At 41.0% G+C, this 16,918-nt stretch overlaps 2 protein-coding genes across 3 annotated transcripts; both read left to right on the forward strand.

The window, feature by feature from the left end:
* The first annotated feature begins 682 nt into the window (after positions 1–682).
* On the forward strand, positions 683–6,193 carry txnl1 (thioredoxin-like 1). The gene is made up of 8 exons (XM_020656079.3): positions 683–956; positions 2,343–2,439; positions 3,407–3,580; positions 4,099–4,221; positions 4,394–4,463; positions 4,631–4,803; positions 5,694–5,798; positions 5,899–6,193. The coding sequence occupies exons 1-8, from the start codon at positions 859–861 to the stop codon at positions 5,926–5,928; spliced, it is 870 nt and encodes a 289-aa protein (XP_020511735.1). The 5' UTR covers positions 683–858; the 3' UTR covers positions 5,929–6,193.
* A 1,462-nt stretch (positions 6,194–7,655) lies between these two features.
* Positions 7,656–16,812, forward strand: nars1 (asparaginyl-tRNA synthetase 1). Of its 2 annotated transcripts, none has more exons than XM_020656082.3 (15): positions 7,656–7,836; positions 9,504–9,586; positions 9,737–9,802; positions 10,580–10,672; positions 10,800–10,889; positions 11,472–11,550; positions 11,657–11,727; positions 12,107–12,193; positions 12,508–12,729; positions 12,998–13,197; positions 14,019–14,154; positions 14,361–14,474; positions 14,617–14,748; positions 15,184–15,315; positions 15,591–16,812. In XM_020656082.3, the coding sequence occupies exons 1-15, from the start codon at positions 7,794–7,796 to the stop codon at positions 15,720–15,722; spliced, it is 1,680 nt and encodes a 559-aa protein (XP_020511738.2). In that variant the 5' UTR covers positions 7,656–7,793; the 3' UTR covers positions 15,723–16,812. The 2 variants fall into 2 exon arrangements, with proteins under 2 accessions (XP_020511738.2, XP_020511740.2); XM_020656084.3 differs by having other exon boundaries at positions 7,660–7,815.
* The last annotated feature ends 106 nt before the right edge of the window (positions 16,813–16,918 follow it).

Raw genomic sequence — 16,918 nt, forward strand, 5'->3', positions numbered from 1 at the left:
GCTGCCTGCTGACACTGTGCTGGGCTTGGAAAGTGGGATAGAAGGAGAAGGATAGAAACAAACAAAGTAACAACATTGAATAAGATATGTATAGGTACAATATCAGTCATAATGGTAAAAATATGTGTAGTGTAAGCAGAAACAGCTAAGTGTGATAATAGACTGATCAGTCTAATATGAATGTTAGAAACTGTAAAGGTGATGAAGTAGGGAGCTGGTTATGTTAACGATACAGAGGTTGAAGCTGAGCAGCTCTGAGATTCACTTTAATATTCATAATGATGACAATATGTTAGGCTGTTATTAATAGTTGTAGCTCTTAGATTCACTCATATTCTCAGGCACACACACATTTTTATGTACTTTTATTGTCACTTGTATTATTCTATGTTTACATTTCTACTCCGAATAAAGTTTAGGCCTACTGAAAATAAACTAAACTAATAAAATTATAACATTTTGTTGCAATGTCAAATGTAATGAGACCAATATATGTTTTCTAATCTTAAAAAAATAAATAAAAAGATACCCCTAGTGTCAAACAGATAGTCAGAGGGTGTTATCGTTCCTCCTATGGAGTGCAGTAACACTTGTTGAGGCGGCTAAACTGCCAGAATTTACAGAAGAAGAAGAAAGAGACCGGAAAACCCCGCCTTTCCGGGTGTGTATTGGCCAATCAGGAGTCCACATCCTGAATCACCTCACTGTAACTGTGTGGCTCGAAAACAGGACTGCTAGTTAGCTTAAACGCTGACAGAAAGCTAAAAACAAAACCGTTTTTTATTTGTTATTTAGAACAGTTTGTCGTCCTGAACTTCAGCCAGACTACCAGCTCACACAGCAGCCGCAGACTGTACCATGGTGGGTGTCAAAGTGATCGGGAGCGACCCGGATTTCCAGCCGGAGCTAGCGGCCGCCGGCTCCAGGCTCGCCGTGGTGAAGTTCACAATGGCTGGGTAAGCTCGACAACCCGGCGCCGAGGCCGCGCTAGTCTCCGTGGTTACGATATAAGTCTCTTCTCCAGGAAAACTGAAGATATGAAAAGTAGTCTGAGCTCGTCGTTGAACTGTTTTAGGCTGTTAACAGTGTTTCTACGTGTTTGACAGGAGCTGCTCTCTTTGGCATGCTAGCTGTGGTTAGCTCACTAGCTGTCCTGCTTGGGATGACATAGCACTTATTACAGTGCTGAGGTGTCCTGCGATTCAATCAAGTGTTGACCAAATAAATGAAGAGTTGGCAATCAAATATACTTAGCAATCTTCACCAACAAAAGCAGGATCCTGACAATTAATTTAAATTAGATAAAAAATCAAGCTGTAGCTTAGCTTACTGTTCAGTGTGGTCAATCTTTGTGCATTTACCTGGTACATCACTTTGATTTGATTGTGTAGGACTGGTAAGCTAATCATTTCTTTATCTGATACATGACATGTAAGTAGGGCTCCAGCTGCTCCATATTGGAGAAACACACTAGAATTGCGATATCGTTCTTCTCTGCGATTTGATCAAAAAAAAATACAGAAAACACTGAAGATCAAAACAGAAATGTTAAATATTTCAAAACAGAAATGTTAAATATTTCAATAACAAAACGAAGGGCAGTAAATAAACACATTTTAAAGTGTGCATATTAGCTATAGATCTGCTTCAGTGTTTTACATCTATTGTTTAAAGAGGAGAAATATGAGTCTTTCTTACAGTGAAATCTGCCTTTGTGTTTATTGCATACCCAGTTACAGCAATGACACATGACCACCTTTGTGCTGTGTGACTGAAGGAGCACACATTTGCTCATATTGTTAAAGAAATGGACACTTTTGATTCAAATAAAAATTCTTTACTAGTAGAAAGTTTGTTCACCAGAGATGTCCTGCCCTTTATCTGTCGAGTTAGAGAACTACAAGAAAGCCTTTCCAAATGTATGTTAATATTCTGTTTGGTGTAAAGAGGTGTTGTAGTTTTAAACACTTACTTTTTAAACCACAGTATTGATTGAGATATTACCTGTACTTTTGTGACTCCATAACAGAACATAAATGGTCAGATTCTTTGTTTTTGGGTCTTATCTTCTCCCGGATGTACAGTTAATCTAATCTAAAGTACAGTTACAAGAACTTACTTAATAAAGAGTAGGTTTACTTGGTAATTGTGATATTTGCTACAGAAATGAGCAGACAATCTTTGCATTAAATAAAGCTTAGTTAAAGTATTTTCAAATATCTGAAACATTGTATAGATTACAGTTGTCCGTTTCTTTTCTGTACATTGATTTGTTTCATTGTTTGACATTGTTAGCAGAAGAAACCAGAGCTGATGAAAAACACTCTCCTCTGCCTCCTCAGGTGTCGGCCCTGTGTCAGAATTTCTCCGGCTTTCAACATGTTGAGCACCAAGTACCCACAGGTCGTCTTCCTTGAAGTAGATGTTCATGTCTGTCAAGTAAGTCTGAGCTGCAGCTTCCACCACCATGTTTTAATCCCACAGAGTCTTTTTACAGTTTGAGAGAAGATACACAAAGAGCAATATTTATTTCATACTGTATATCTAGAAAACCAGGTATAGCATGAGCCCTTTGGTCTACCAGTAGACAAAACTTCCTGCAAAAGGGATCTGGAGGTTGTGGAGATTTTAAGGGAGAGTTTTTTCTTATTCAAGATTTTTATTCAACCAAAAGCAGCAATGTGTGATGCTATATTCAGCTGCGTGTTCCAATAATGATGTTCTAATGCACAGAGGAAGAAGATATCAGGCCTTACACACACACATACAACCATTACTTGTTGTAAGGATGTTTGTTGTTGGGGTTTTTTCTTGAAGATTTGGACATGAGAAGAAATACAAAGTTTATCGAGACTTATTCTTGATCTGAAATGCACAGCAAATCTGTACATCAGCAAGATGTTAGGATCCATTATTTGGCTTTTAATATAATGAATGTGGTGTGTGGTGAAAACAGTGACATTCATACAACTGACACAAGTCCCCAGAGCATACTGGGAAAGATACGAAACAGGTAGATGCAAACTGTTGCAGTTAAAACTTGGTTTGGGTGGCTGTGGCTCAGTTGGTAGAGTCTGTCATATCTCAACTGGACGGTCAGGGATTCGATCCCCAGTTCCTGCAGCAACATGTCCAAGGTGTACTTGGGAAAGACACTTAACCAACCAAGTCGCTCCCGCTGCTTCGTCAGCAGTGCGTGTATGAATGGGATTAGTTACTTCTGATGGACACTTTACATAGCAGCCTCTGCCATCAGTGTGTGAATGTGTAGGTATGACATGCAGTGTAAAAGATCTTTGAGTAGTCAGAAGACTAGAAAAGCGCTTTGCAAGCTCAAGTCCATTTCCCATTCACGAGGTTCTGATGATGCAAAGCTAATTTTTCAAACTGTTTCTCTTTGTCTCAGGCGACAGCAGCAGCTAACAACATCTCAGCCACACCGACGTTCTTGTTCTTCAGGAACAGAGTGAGGGTGGATCAGTATCAGGGGGCAGACGCGTCGGGTCTGGAGGAGAAGATTAAACAACACACAGAGAACGACCCGGGAAACAGTGAGGACTCCGACATTCCAAAGGGATATGTAAGTGATCAATATTTCTGGTTGTTTGTGTCCCCTTTTTTGTATAATGGGTATATAGTGGCATTTAATCAATTCGCAGAAACAGCGATGGCTGCATGCATTATATTTCTGGGATGTCTGTCCATCACGATAATAATAGAATAGTTATAAAAGTTTGTTCAATTGCACCTGGTCATGACTAGTTGCACTTGCCCTACATTGATCACAGTTGTAGTTCTTAAACAGAGTTCAGTTCCTTCATAGCAATTGAAACTTGAAGGGATCTTTAAGAAGCCTTTTTTCAAAGCAGTCCAGGTGTAAAGCTCTTCAGTCATTTTGTAAAGTTAACCTTATGGAAGGAGAAACACAGTTTATGTAACGATGCAGGAAACAGATGAAGCAGTAACTCTGCACAGCTGTCATGTTGAATGTAGAGAACATGAATCAAGCGGTTGCTTTTCACATGTTTTTGTGTTTTTAATGTAAACGATGAACGTGGTTGAAATAGACTGAGATGTTTCTGTCTCGTTTGATTTCAGATGGACCTCATGCCTTTCGTCAACAAAGCCGGCTGCGAGTGCCTCAACGAGAGCGACGACTGCGGCTTCGATAACTGCTTAATCAAAGACTCCACCTACCTGGAGTCTGACTGCGATGAACAGGTATGAACTTCAACCCTCGACGAAGATAGGGCTTCTTAAAATCACGAGATTGAAGGAGAAGAATATACACAAAGGCCAACCTTATACTCTCTATCATGTTATCTTCTTGTACCTTCTGAGTTCAGCTGTGTGATTTATTTTTAACATGTTGCTGTCTTTTGATTTTGTCCAGTTGCTGATAACCATGGCCTTTAATCAGCCAGTGAAGCTCTTCTCTATGAAGCTGCTGTCCTCAGACTTTGGTAAGTCTTTTTAATACTGCTCTACACCTGAGTCATTCAACCTCTCTCATCTGGACGTATTTCAATCTAAATTATTGCCCTGGAATTAACCATCCAATCCTTTGATCCATCCTTCCTTTTCTCCTCCTTCCTTCCTCCTCCTGCTTATTCCTCTTTGTTTGTGTCAGCCCAAGCCCCTAAGGTGGTGAAGGTGTTCATAAATCTCCCCCGGTCGATGGGTTTTGATGACGCTGAGAGGAGTGAAGCCACCCAGGCCCTGGAGCTTTCAGAGGAAGACTACAAAGAGGACTGTTTGATCCCTCTGCGCTACGTCAAGTTTCAGAACGTTCAGAGTGTTACGGTAAGAAGTAGATTTGTAACAGCTGAAACTCTGCCATGGTTAACAAATATAACAGACTGTGGGTTCAATTAAACCTAAAAAATATCAAAAACGGAGCACACTCAAAACGATTACAAAAAGACTACAAAGAAAACAAAAAAGTCAACACACTAATTGTCCTTTTAAAGTTTTCATCTGGATAGAGCAGCAGCGTACAGGTCAACAACGGACGTACAGATTGTCAGACAGCGAACAGATCAACAACAAGGCGAACGTCGATGAAGGTCTTGTGATGAAACACGTCCGTTGTCGCTGCTATTCGACCAAGATAATACATACAAGGACATTTAATGTGCTGATTTTTCTGTTGTCTTTCATTTAAATGTACACCTCATTTCCAATCTTAAATGTTCAAGTCATGCAGCAGTTCAAGATGTTTATAAGTTTGTCTTTATTCCTTTTACCTTTAAATTAAGAGAAACCAAACCTCCAGAAAGGCTGACATGACCAAACATGTCTAAGACTGAAACATGTATACGTCGTCTGCGGACACGGCTTCACACTCCCTCCAGCAGGAATGATGTTGGATCACTTGATTCAAACTTCTGATTAGGGGAAATTAAAAACAAAGTCAGACTTTGCCATCAAAAATCCCTTAAAAAAAAAAAAGATGAAAAGGGGGATTGACTTTAGTGGATTGGGTTTTTCATATGCTAAACTTGGTTTCCTGTGATCTTCACTACTCCTGACCTGTTGGGAGCTGCAGAGAAATTCTTCAGAAGGACATATACATTAATGTAATAAAGTATTCTTGATACTGACATTTGTTTGTGCCAGAAATGCCCTCTAATATTTTAATAGACACCGTTTAAACTAGTTAATTTGTGATATTTCTCTTTTTTTCATACCAGTTGTTCATCAAGTCAAACCAAGGAGACGAGGAGACGACAAAAATCAACTACCTGACATTCATAGGCACGCCTGTACAGGCCACCAACATGAACGACTTCAAGAGGGTAAAGACCAGCCACAGCACTTGAGCTTTATTCATGATGAGGATTGTTTGTGAAATGTGTTTTACTGATGTTTTATCCTTTATGTTGTGTGTCCGTGCAGGTTGTTGGAAAGAAAGGGGAGAGTCACTGAGTAAGACGACGAATGCCACAATGAGAAGAAGAGGAATAGGAGGCTGCAGATACATCCACAGACTTTCCCTCTGCCAAAGCTGCCACACACACTCACACACACACACCTACACTCACGCACACAGACGGACACACACACAGCCTCCAGTTGACTTCCTCGAGATCTGAATGAATTCTTCATCCTTGGAGAGTCAACCTTTAAATCGTTTGTATTGTAATTCTAATGAAGATCACTGTAAATAAAACACAATCCTTTTTCAAAGGCATATTCGTTGAGTCTGGCTTCTGTGGGAACTGATTGACATAGAGGAGTAGTGGTAGTATTTCTGTCCTCATCTGTAATAATACAGGCAAACAAAAGTAGCAGTAAGAATGACATAAGAGCACAGAAACAGAAACACAAGTTCATGTATGACCAACTGCATGTGATATTTGCATTTTCTCTGTGGTGTTAACAGCTCTCTGGGTTCTACTAATTTTACAATCAGATGCTCTGAATACTCAAGCTGTTCAGGCTTGGGCATGGAAAAGGCAGAACATGTACATTAAAAACTTTTTCATTAAAATTTGATGAGCCAATTAACTAGAAGTAATCACAAAAAAGTGCCTTTTCCACCACTTGTGTAACCTACTGTGTGTCCCCTTCTAATAACTGTCCACAATCAAAATCACTAAATCAAACCAAGGAAAAATGAATTCACAAAGGTGTTTGTACATGGCAGGTATAAAACTCCAACCAGTGAGACTGCTGAAACCCAGGTGTACCTGATTATACATTTATTTTAGCAGATTTATAACAGGCTTCATCAGGAAGTTGGTAAAGTTATACTGAGTTTACTGCTGCCTGCCTGTTTGATGGGATCATGGACTTGTCTATGGGACGTACACCAGAATGCTATGAATACAGTCATCAGTTATCCCCCTGATAAATTCCCCCAAAGGTTCTCATCTAGTATACCTTTGGGACTCACCACTAACTCTTTTATGAAAAGTTTTGAACCATATTTCTGTAGTAATCAGATTTATTTAATTAAAAATAGTGTAGTTTAGAACTCAGATGGTATGAAACATCAGACAGAACAAAGAAACAGAACAAAAACACATTTTAAAAAACGCATTTTGACACAGTTTTTATCCTGCCACCCGCTTATGGGTTGCGACCCACTTATGGGGCCCTAAACTCCAAAAAGTGTTAGTAGAAGTAGTGACATTGGCTCTATTAGTTTTTTTTAGTTGTCCTTTAAATGACTATTTGAGGACTTGTTTCCCTTCAAATATTATTTAATAACTTCCATATTTTTATTTTTCATTGTATCACTTTATTTGATTTAAACTGATCATTTCTCATTAAAACTCTTCTGTTTCCAGCATTATTTTATTATTGCATCACTGTAATATGTACAGTCTATGCTACAAACCCTTTTTATTTACGTTTTTCCTTTATCTTTTACTAATTATTTTAATATATTTATTTTTTATTGTATCTTTATTTTAAGATGATTTCTTAAAACTATTTTAATTCCAGATTTATTGTATTATTGCATCACTTTGACTACAAAGATGTTTGACCTCGGACAATAAGTTCAATATTTTTTCCTGTTCCATCGACCTGTTAACTGACAAGAGAGACCACCAATGGAATTTACTGTTTCTGTAGTGACGTAGTAACACTAGCCAATCAGCGCTCTTTGCCCCGCCCTCTGTTCTTCCCTGTGTGGATGACGGCGAACTGTCGTTAAGTTGCATGTCCACGGCTTCAGAGTCGCCACCGGCAGGCAGTCGCTCCCGTGGTTTAGTTTCTATTTCTTAAATAGTAAACATTTTAGTTTCCCATCCTCAGCGGACTGTCGCATCACCTGGACTGACATGGCGACGGAGATAGCTAAAGGTGTGGAACAGGTCTCAGTGGGTAAGGAAGAAAGTGGCTCAGTCTGAGCTAGCCTGATAGCTAGCTTTGTTAGCTAGCTCCCATAGACATGTGAGAGCTGCATATTGCATCAGTTTGAGGTGATGTTAGCTGTTAGCAAGCAGGCTAATGCTTATTTCTGATCGTGTAATTCGTTGGTTTGAGTTATAATGAGCAAGCTTACACAGTCAATGAACCTATGTGAGGCCCCTGAATGAATGAAAGTCCGGGATAAAAAGTAGAAGCCGAAATGTTAAAAAATCAGAATATAATTCAGCTATGACAGCTGTCAGGTTGTATTACAGCAGCTAACAAAATGTATGAGACCGACCTTGCTGTGTCATTTTACTCTCTGTATTATTAAAAAAAAAAAAAAAAAGGTTTAAAATATACAGCAGGACCAAGTTCTGACACATTTTTCAGTCATTTGTGACCTGTCACCATGTAATTAATGTGGTTTCAGTTTCGTCCCTGCGTGACACCTGAACGTGTCAGAATCAGCTTTGACTGACCAGGTGTGGTTACACGTACGAGGTATTTGACTCAGGAAGCCTGTGCTCTCCATGAGCAAATGTAGAGCATAAAATATTCAAAACGAAAAGAGAAAGAGGAATACGTACACGTCTACATGAGACACTAGTGCAGTGGTGAGGAGTGCACACAATACTGAAATTAAAATGATAACACATTATGTAACATGAGGTAGACTTTTTACTGTTTTTTACATTAAGGCAGTGTGCATAGGATGACGTCAGGTGAGAGGGATAACAGTATTTACATGATTAAGTGAGTGACCATAAAATGTGTGTAAATAATCTTATTTTCTTTCAGTCATTGGTTTGGTTATTTCACAGTGTTTATCAGGGTGACTGACAGTCTGAGAGGAGGAGGTTGAACAGTTTGTGTCCTGGTTGTGATAGATCTGCAGTGATGTTTCCTGACCCTGGACTGGTTTAAGTCCTGAAGGGGAGGGCTGTGATTTTTTTTCTGCAGTCTATTGATTGTCTGTTGCAGTCTGTGTCAGTCCTGTTTGGCTGCAGATCCAAACCAGACAGTGATGGAGGTGCAGAGGACAGACTGGATTATGGCAGTGGTGTACTACAGATCACTGTATTTATGCCATGTTTGGCTGGAATCATACGTATATTCTTTCAGTTTCTCACTTCTCAGTACCGATATGCTTGTTTGGTATCCTTAACAAATCACATATCAAGTCTGTGTATCGTGCACACAATCAAAATAGCAGAAGGCTGGTAGTTGCTCTAACTGTAGTAAAGCAAATGGAGGAATTTGAAGGTTTAATTCTGTAAGATTTTACACAAAACAAATGAGGTTAAAAACTTGAAGAAGGGTACACTATTTGGCCAAATGTATTTGGTAACCTTTGCGCAATTTGATGCATTTTTGGACAAAGTCTGCCTTTTAGCTGCCAAAGCTTGTCCTCTTAACCCTGGTACAGTGCAGTACAAGCTATTTCTCTCATAGATAACAGTCAGACTGTGTGTAGGGTGGGGGGGGGGGGCAGTATTTTATAAAAAACTTCTTTTAAACAGCTGAAAGCTTAAATGAATCATATGTGACTCAAACAGGAGTAAGTTCATCCAGGTGTCTGAAAGTGTTTACCAGTTCATAATGAGTTCATTTTTCTTCATTCTGCCTCTGATCCTCAGGTGAGCTTTATGTGTCGGACAAATGTGGCAACGACCAGGACGGAGACGGCACGGAGCAGAAGCCCTTCAAAACTCCTCTGAAGGTGAACAGTCATGAAGCTTAATGTTCCTCTGAAGTGTAATGTTGTTGTATTCAGGCATGTGATTGTTGTTTTTCTAATCCCCGCTGGTTGATCCAGTTTTACCAATACGTCTGACAGCATCTCATTTTGTTGTTGATTTTATCCTCACAGGCTCTGATGTTTGTTGGGAAGGAGCCGTTCCCCACCATCTACGTAGAATCACAGAAGGAAGGAGAGGTTGGTTTCTCTTTTCTACCGGTTACATAAACAAGCATCCACTTGGCAGATTTTATTTCAAACAGAGCTGCAGGGTCTGTTTCTAATAGTTTATAAAGTAGAGGCTTTTCTACAGCTCTGCAATTAATGCAGCAGACCCTTTTGTCCAAAGTGACGTACATCGGAGAGACTAGGGCTGCTCGATTATGGCAAAAGTCCAAACTGTGTTTTTGAGGTAGTGTTGATGTTCTCTTGTGGCCCATACTACAAACACTTGGACACATTAACCACACATGACAAAGCCTGTGGACAAACCGAGTGTAACATTGAGGCACAGTAATGGTTTAATCTGGATTTTCTCGTTTTCATGGTCGTGGGAAGCCAAAATCGTAACTGAAATTGAAAGTGGATTAAAAACCTAGCCTTATATAAGTACTACACAAGCAATGTCAGTAAGTGCAAACGAACAGCTTTAAGTTTGATTGGTCACACAGGTGTTGACAGGAGGTGCAATTGGTGTTGTTCTTCTTCCCCTCATGAAGCCTCTGTAGTGTTGGGCTACAACATCAGGTCATCTTACTTCTTCCAGTAAATACAGTAGAGGGTGACACAATGCATCAAATATGCAGTCAGTCCAACAGAGGGTTGGCAGCTCCTAAGTGGAGCTGCCAAAAAGTCTGCATGTCATTTTAAATCTCCACGTACAGGGAAAATGTGACTTATTATGGCTTTTTATTTGACATCAGTTCACTGTATTTTTCTCTCTCCTCATGTTTCTGTGTTTCTCCTCTTCCTCAGCGTTGGGCTGTGATCTCTAAGACTCAGATGAAGAATGCAAAGAAGGCCTTCAACAGGGAGCAGTCGAAGAACGAATCCAAAGAGAAGAAAGAGGTGAGTTTGTTCTGCCGCCAGCTCCTCCGACAGCAACATAAAACAGAAAGATTACATTTCTGGAGCCAAAGGTTTTACTCCCAGTAATCAGTGACTGGATGTTCCTGCTCCATGTTTTTGTGTGCAGGCCAAGGACACTGACAGGCGAGAGAAGAACCTGGAAGAAGCCAAGCAGATCGTCATTGAGAAGGACTCCAGCCTGCCTGAGCCTGATGCTGTAAGATTGTCACATGTCATTTAGTTTCAGCTCTTAAAGCTGCATTTTAATTTGGGTTGAAATAATATTTTTAATTTAATTAAAACAACAACAAACGGTGCTGGTAGCCTAGTGATAAAAGCGGTGCAAAAAGCAGCCGTGATGAAGGTGGTTTAACATTGTAAACGCTGCAGCCTTTTTTAGTTATACTTTTTTAATAATGATAGTATATCACAATTTTAATTTTGGTTTATATCATACACTATCACTTTGTAATAGTTCTCAGAACAATCAGGATTTTTAACTTTACAAACAGGGTACCAAACTCTGAATACAGTTGTCAAAAGCTATTTTAAAATATGCTTAACATATTAAACATATACACTACACTGTAGATAATTACACTGTAGATTAGATTACAGATTACAGATTATAGATTACATTACATTACATTACATTACATTACATTACATTATAGATTACACTGTAGATAATTCAAAGAAAAAATGTTGCTGTTTGAGTTCACACATACAGCTCCTCCTTCAGATCTCTGGAGTTTTTCTGCAAGTGTGAAAGCCCAACTGTTGTGTTATTTTTTTACAGGTTAAAATCCAACATCTGGAGCCCAAGCGAGGTCAGAGAGTCAAAGTGTTTGGATGGGTTCATCGCCTCAGGAGGCAGGGTGAGCAGCACGACACGTGACAGTTATATTAAGGAAAACTTTACAGTCGTAAAGTATCTGACGTCGCTCGTCACTGACTCACTGTTTGTGTTTTTGTCTCACACAGGGAAGAACTTGATGTTCATCGTGCTCAGAGATGGAACTGGTTTCCTCCAGTGTGTCCTGTCTGATAAACTGGTAAACATCTCACTTTTCTTATCTTCTGCTTTCATTTTTAGCAACTTACCTGAAAGTGAAACTGAAGTCACGTCTTCACTCGTCTCTGATCAAGGTTGTGTTTCTTACTCCTCATTAGTGTGTGGCAAAACACTGATATCATTTTATTTATTTATTTCATGCTTATTTAAATCGGGACGAGTATGGAGCCAGTGAGCGGATGCCACACACACTTCAGCATTTAGCTGGAGAACTATAGTCCTCCAGGCAGGCCATCTGGGTTCAAATCCAACCGGCGGCGTCTTTCCTACGTGTCATTCCCCGCTCTTTCTCGCCCCATATGAACCATGTTCTTATCTCTGATTCTTGATCTAACTTGTTTTCTCGTTCCTGTCTTCAGTGCCAGTGCTACAACGGCCTGGTGTTGTCCACAGAGAGCACCGTAGCTCTGTACGGCACCGTCACTCCAGTTCCTGAGGGGAAACAGGTAAACACACCTGCTGCACAACATGTTTATATAAACCTGCACATCTCCCCAACGTCCACATGCACACATCGGAATGGGTTACACAGTGAAGTCAGGTTTGTCGGGTAATCAGTTGTAGTAGTCTGCTCCCTGTTATCAGCTTTCTGTCTGCGTCTGTCGACAGTTTGTTTTGAAGATCAACGAGCAAACACAAAATATTCTTCCAGTTACACACGGTGCAATCTAAACTTCAACGAGTCGCACACAGTAATGTTGTAGGATTGCTATAGTGTAAAAACCTGCAGAAGGTCTTCAGTGAGTTCTTCCTCTCCCAGGCGCCCGGAGGCCACGAGCTGCACTGTGACTTCTGGGAGCTGATTGGTTTGGCTCCAGCAGGCGGTGCCGACAACCTGCTGAACGAAGAGTCCGACGTGGACGTCCAGCTGAACAACCGACACATGCTGATCCGAGGGGAGAACGTCTCCAAGATCCTCCGAGTGCGATCCACCGTCACACAGTGCTTCAGGGACCACTTCTTCAACCACGGATACTACGAGGTGAAACACTCAGACTGAAAGGACAGAAGCATGTACAAAGTGTACTTTTTGATTTCCCTCATGAGGTTCCTTATCCCCCCCCCTTTGTATTTCACTAAAAGCCATCAGCCTGCTTCATGTTCAGAACAAGACAAAGATTAAAAAGTTTGTAGAGAGATGAGACTGTAACAACATTAGAAGACCAATAACATGTATTTCAAAATAAGAGTCATACAACAACGCACAGGATCGTCTGGCTCTATAACTTTTTGTTTGTCTCTGGTTGTAGATCACTCCTCCGACCCTGGTGCAGACTCAGGTGGAGGGCGGCTCCACACTCTTTAACCTCAACTACTTTGGCGAGGAGGCGTACCTGACGCAGTCCTCTCAGCTCTACCTGGAGACCTGCATACCTGCCCTGGGGGACACCTTCTGCATCGCCCAGTCTTACCGGGCCGAGCAGTCCCGCACTCGCAGACACCTGTCTGAGTAAGAATGCTTCTTTCTTTTTTTTCCATAAATCCAAAAAAGCTTCATTTTTTTTGTTCTTCTAAAGGTTCAGCTCTAGATGGTATTTGTACAATCCAGCTACTTTACAAATCAAAGTCGGAGTCTTTTACAGGTCATTGGATGAACTAACTTAAAATGTGTATTAGGACTGGGTATTTCCCTCAACCCCAGGATACGATACAGAGGCCACCATACAATACATATGATGATGTACAGTGATTTTGGATATGACCATGTCCTACACAGAATTCACTACAACAGCTGTTCTTTATTGTTGAGAATAACAGCAGAGGCGTAAGGGTCCTCAAACACTTCAATTCAGGTCCTCAGATTCAGAAATATTTGAGTATTTATACAGAGCTCTGGCCGTAGGTCAATTGTTCAGAGCTGTCATCACAGCGATTCTGTAACATCTTCATCGATACATGGGGCAAGGAGCACATGACCATATATTGCCATATCGATTTTTTGAGCAGAGCCCTAATGTGTGTGCAGCTTTAATGATCTGCAGACCGATAAGATGCTTTTCTATGGGGGCTGAGCGTGGACTGCACGGCAGCTTAAATCTGATAATTAAATGATGCATTTAAATGTATGCAGCTATTTATTGATGATTTCGATTACCATTTAAAAAAAAAAAAAAAAAAGAGAGAGTTAAAGAAATCATCTGAAGCACTTGCTGTAATTTGTCGAGACATTCTTTGAAATCTAACAAACACAAAACAGTGTTACATCCGATCAAATCATCCTGCCTTCTGTTTTATTTATTGATGTTTGATTAATGTGTTATCTGTGTTCAGATACACTCACATCGAGGCCGAGTGTCCCTTCATGACTTTCGAGGATCTGCTGAACAGACTGGAGGATCTGGTGTGTGAGGTGGTCGACCGAGTGCTCAAATCTCCTGCTGCTCAGCTGCTCTACGACATCAACCCCGTACGTCCCCTTCTCTCAATATGACAGTTTGACAGTTTGTTAAATCCAGACTGTGTGATGAGGTAGCATCCTCATTAACACTGACACAAACCAGTTACACTTGATAAGGTTTGTAGCATTTAGTGATATTTCTGGAGCTTTTTTTTAAAAGATGTTTAACAGGGATGGCAACAAATTCTTAAATGTGTTTTTTAATATTTTTGAAGAACTTCAAACCCCCCAAGAGGCCGTTCAAGAGGATGAACTACACCGAAGCCATCGAGTGGCTCAAAGAGCACGACATCAAGAAGGACGACGGCACCTACTACGAGTTTGGAGAGGTGACAACCAAACACACAAGAGTGTCAATCAGATCATTGTTAGACAACAGTCGTCCACAGGGATTTTCTCAAACATCCCTAGTTTATTCTTTTTCCTCTGGAAGATAAACCTCTGTGTTTTTGTCATATGTCTGAATCTCAGGACATCCCCGAGGCTCCAGAGAGGCTGATGACCGACGCCATCAACGAGCCCATCCTGCTCTGCCGTTTCCCTGCTGAGATCAAATCCTTCTACATGCAGCGCTGTGCTGACGACAGACGCCTCACTGAGTCGGTACGTACCTCAGGGGTATATCGATCCAAAAGGCAGCTGGACTAGTTAAAGATCTTGAAGACCACCTCTCCTCTGAAATGTGAAACGTCTTCAAGATCTTCAACTATCCCGGCTGACTTTGGATCAAGCAGCGATTCACCATGACCTGGATGACTGAGAACCGACACAGGTCACTCAGGGGTCAAACATGTAATGATGTTACTTGATATCAGGGTGTGTGTGGTACTGTTCTGTAAACCTTTCATGGAGATAAAGCTACAAACACACCAACATGTCTGTTTCTCACACTCCTGTGTGACTTTCCAATCAGGTATGCGGGATGGTAATGATACTTTTGGCATGTTAAGGCTTAGCATCACTGACTGAGAGGAGACGTGGATGTCTGAATAATGAGCTGTGTTAACATCTCTCCTGATGTGTTTGTCTGTGCTGCAGGTCGACGTGCTGATGCCAAATGTGGGTGAGATCGTCGGAGGCTCCATGCGTATCTGGGACTCTGAGGAGCTGCTGGAGGGGTACAAGAGGGAAGGGATCGACCCGACCCCGTACTACTGGTACACCGACCAGGTAACAGAGAAGTGCTCTTGTGTGTGTGGAGGAAGAAATAATTTGTGATGCAGTGTACCATAGACCAGTGGTTGTCAGATTTAGTCTATGTGCAAAACACTAAAAGGAACACGCTCCGTCTTAAGACAAAAAGACACGTGCTTGCAGAAGTTGAGAATGGACAAAAGCCCTGCTGAATTGAGGATTGCATCAATCTGTCGAGAACCTGTCCTGGGTTGGCGTACTTTGTTGTCAGTGTGTGTGTTAACAGGACGGTGTGTGTTTGTGTGTTTCAGAGGAAATACGGCACTTGTCCTCACGGCGGCTACGGTCTGGGTCTGGAGCGTTTCCTCACCTGGCTGCTGAACAGACATCACATCCGAGACGTCTGCCTGTACCCTCGATTCATCCAGCGCTGCCGACCATGAACACACACACGCGCATTAATATCTCAAACACACACACATTGTGTTACACACATTCTGTATGTATGTCTTTGACCTGGCATGTGGCAGCACTCTGTGCCCTCTCAAATGTGTGCCATCTTTTTTTTTAATCCACAAATTCTTTTTTTCCTTCAGCTGTTTAATTTTCTGCAGAGTTCAGATCGTCACGCTGAACTCCATCATCTCATAAAGTTAGAAATCTTCACAGCTTCCTCCTTGTTTGACCTGTCACTTAAACCCTGAACATGGATCATTCTCGTCCTCTGCTCGCGCTCTTGGCTCGTTACTTAAATAGTAAGAAAAAGCAGCTTGAAGTAGTTTCCTGTGATCGTACAGAACATCTGCCAGTCTTGATAAAAAAAAAAGCCTAAATATTGCAAATGTGGTCTTGATTGCTTCTACACAACAGCTTGTTCCTGTTTTTACAAATCCCTTCTAAAAAAGATTCAGTAAAGTGTCACATGTTCTGTGTTACTCTGCAAAAAGCATTCAAAAGAAATCTTAAGAATAAGAAGGTTGAATTTACAGCCGGGCGTTTGTAGTTTTCTACATCACACCATGCTTGGAAAAGAAACGCAGGAATTCACATCCAATCTTGGAGCAAATACAATTAAGTTGCACAAAAAAGTTGCTTTTAAAAAGTGAAGTAAGGCTGAGTTTGTACTGAAAATTAAAGGATCACCTTGATTTGTCTGAAGACGACAGAAAGAACTGAAGGACGAAATGATCCTGTAATTTGAAGATGCTAAAGTACAGTGTTTTTCTAAAATCAATATAAAATCGGAAAAAAACATCCCCGATTTGCTTCTTGTGTTTACATTTTTATCTTGGTCACATTGCTTGGTTCAAATTGAAGTCACAGACCCCCTGTGCTCTGCTTTCGTGCTCTTTTCTTGTACCTGGGAACATGACACTTCCTACCTGACTTCAACGGAGCGGACTCTGGAGATCAAAGATGGAGCTGAAGGCCTGTCGCACGATTTGTTCAGTCTTTGGTGGTTCAGAAATCATCATGTGTATGTGCTCTGCCTCTTCATGCCTCAATAAACACTGCACTTCAATAGAATCTGAATCAATCAGAGTGTACGAGGGTGTCTTTTAGTCCGTCCTCATTTCAATCATTTCCTCTCAGACACAACCTGCCTCGTCTGTCTGAGCCAAACGTGTCGCTCACTGCT

The sequence above is a fragment of the Labrus bergylta genome, chromosome 17 (genome assembly GCF_963930695.1).
Source record: "Labrus bergylta chromosome 17, fLabBer1.1, whole genome shotgun sequence".
NCBI lineage: Eukaryota > Metazoa > Chordata > Actinopteri > Labriformes > Labridae > Labrus > Labrus bergylta.

What these genes read in the sequence shown, in the direction of transcription:
- nars1 (XM_020656082.3), top strand. Translation starts at nt 7,794, where the DNA reads ATGGCGACGGAGATAGCTAAAGGTGTGGAACAGGTCTCAGTGG. An exon ending in CCTTCAAAACTCCTCTGAAG is followed by an intron (nt 9,587 to 9,736) that starts GTGAACAGTCAT and finishes TTATCCTCACAG; the next exon opens with GCTCTGATGTTTGTTGGGAA. An exon ending in CAGTTCCTGAGGGGAAACAG is followed by an intron (nt 12,194 to 12,507) that starts GTAAACACACCT and finishes TTCCTCTCCCAG; the next exon opens with GCGCCCGGAGGCCACGAGCT.
- txnl1 (XM_020656079.3), top strand. Translation starts at nt 859, where the DNA reads ATGGTGGGTGTCAAAGTGATCGGGAGCGACCCGGATTTCCAGCCGGAG. An exon ending in GTGAAGTTCACAATGGCTGG is followed by an intron (nt 957 to 2,342) that starts GTAAGCTCGACA and finishes CTGCCTCCTCAG; the next exon opens with GTGTCGGCCCTGTGTCAGAA. An exon ending in AGTCTGACTGCGATGAACAG is followed by an intron (nt 4,222 to 4,393) that starts GTATGAACTTCA and finishes GATTTTGTCCAG; the next exon opens with TTGCTGATAACCATGGCCTT.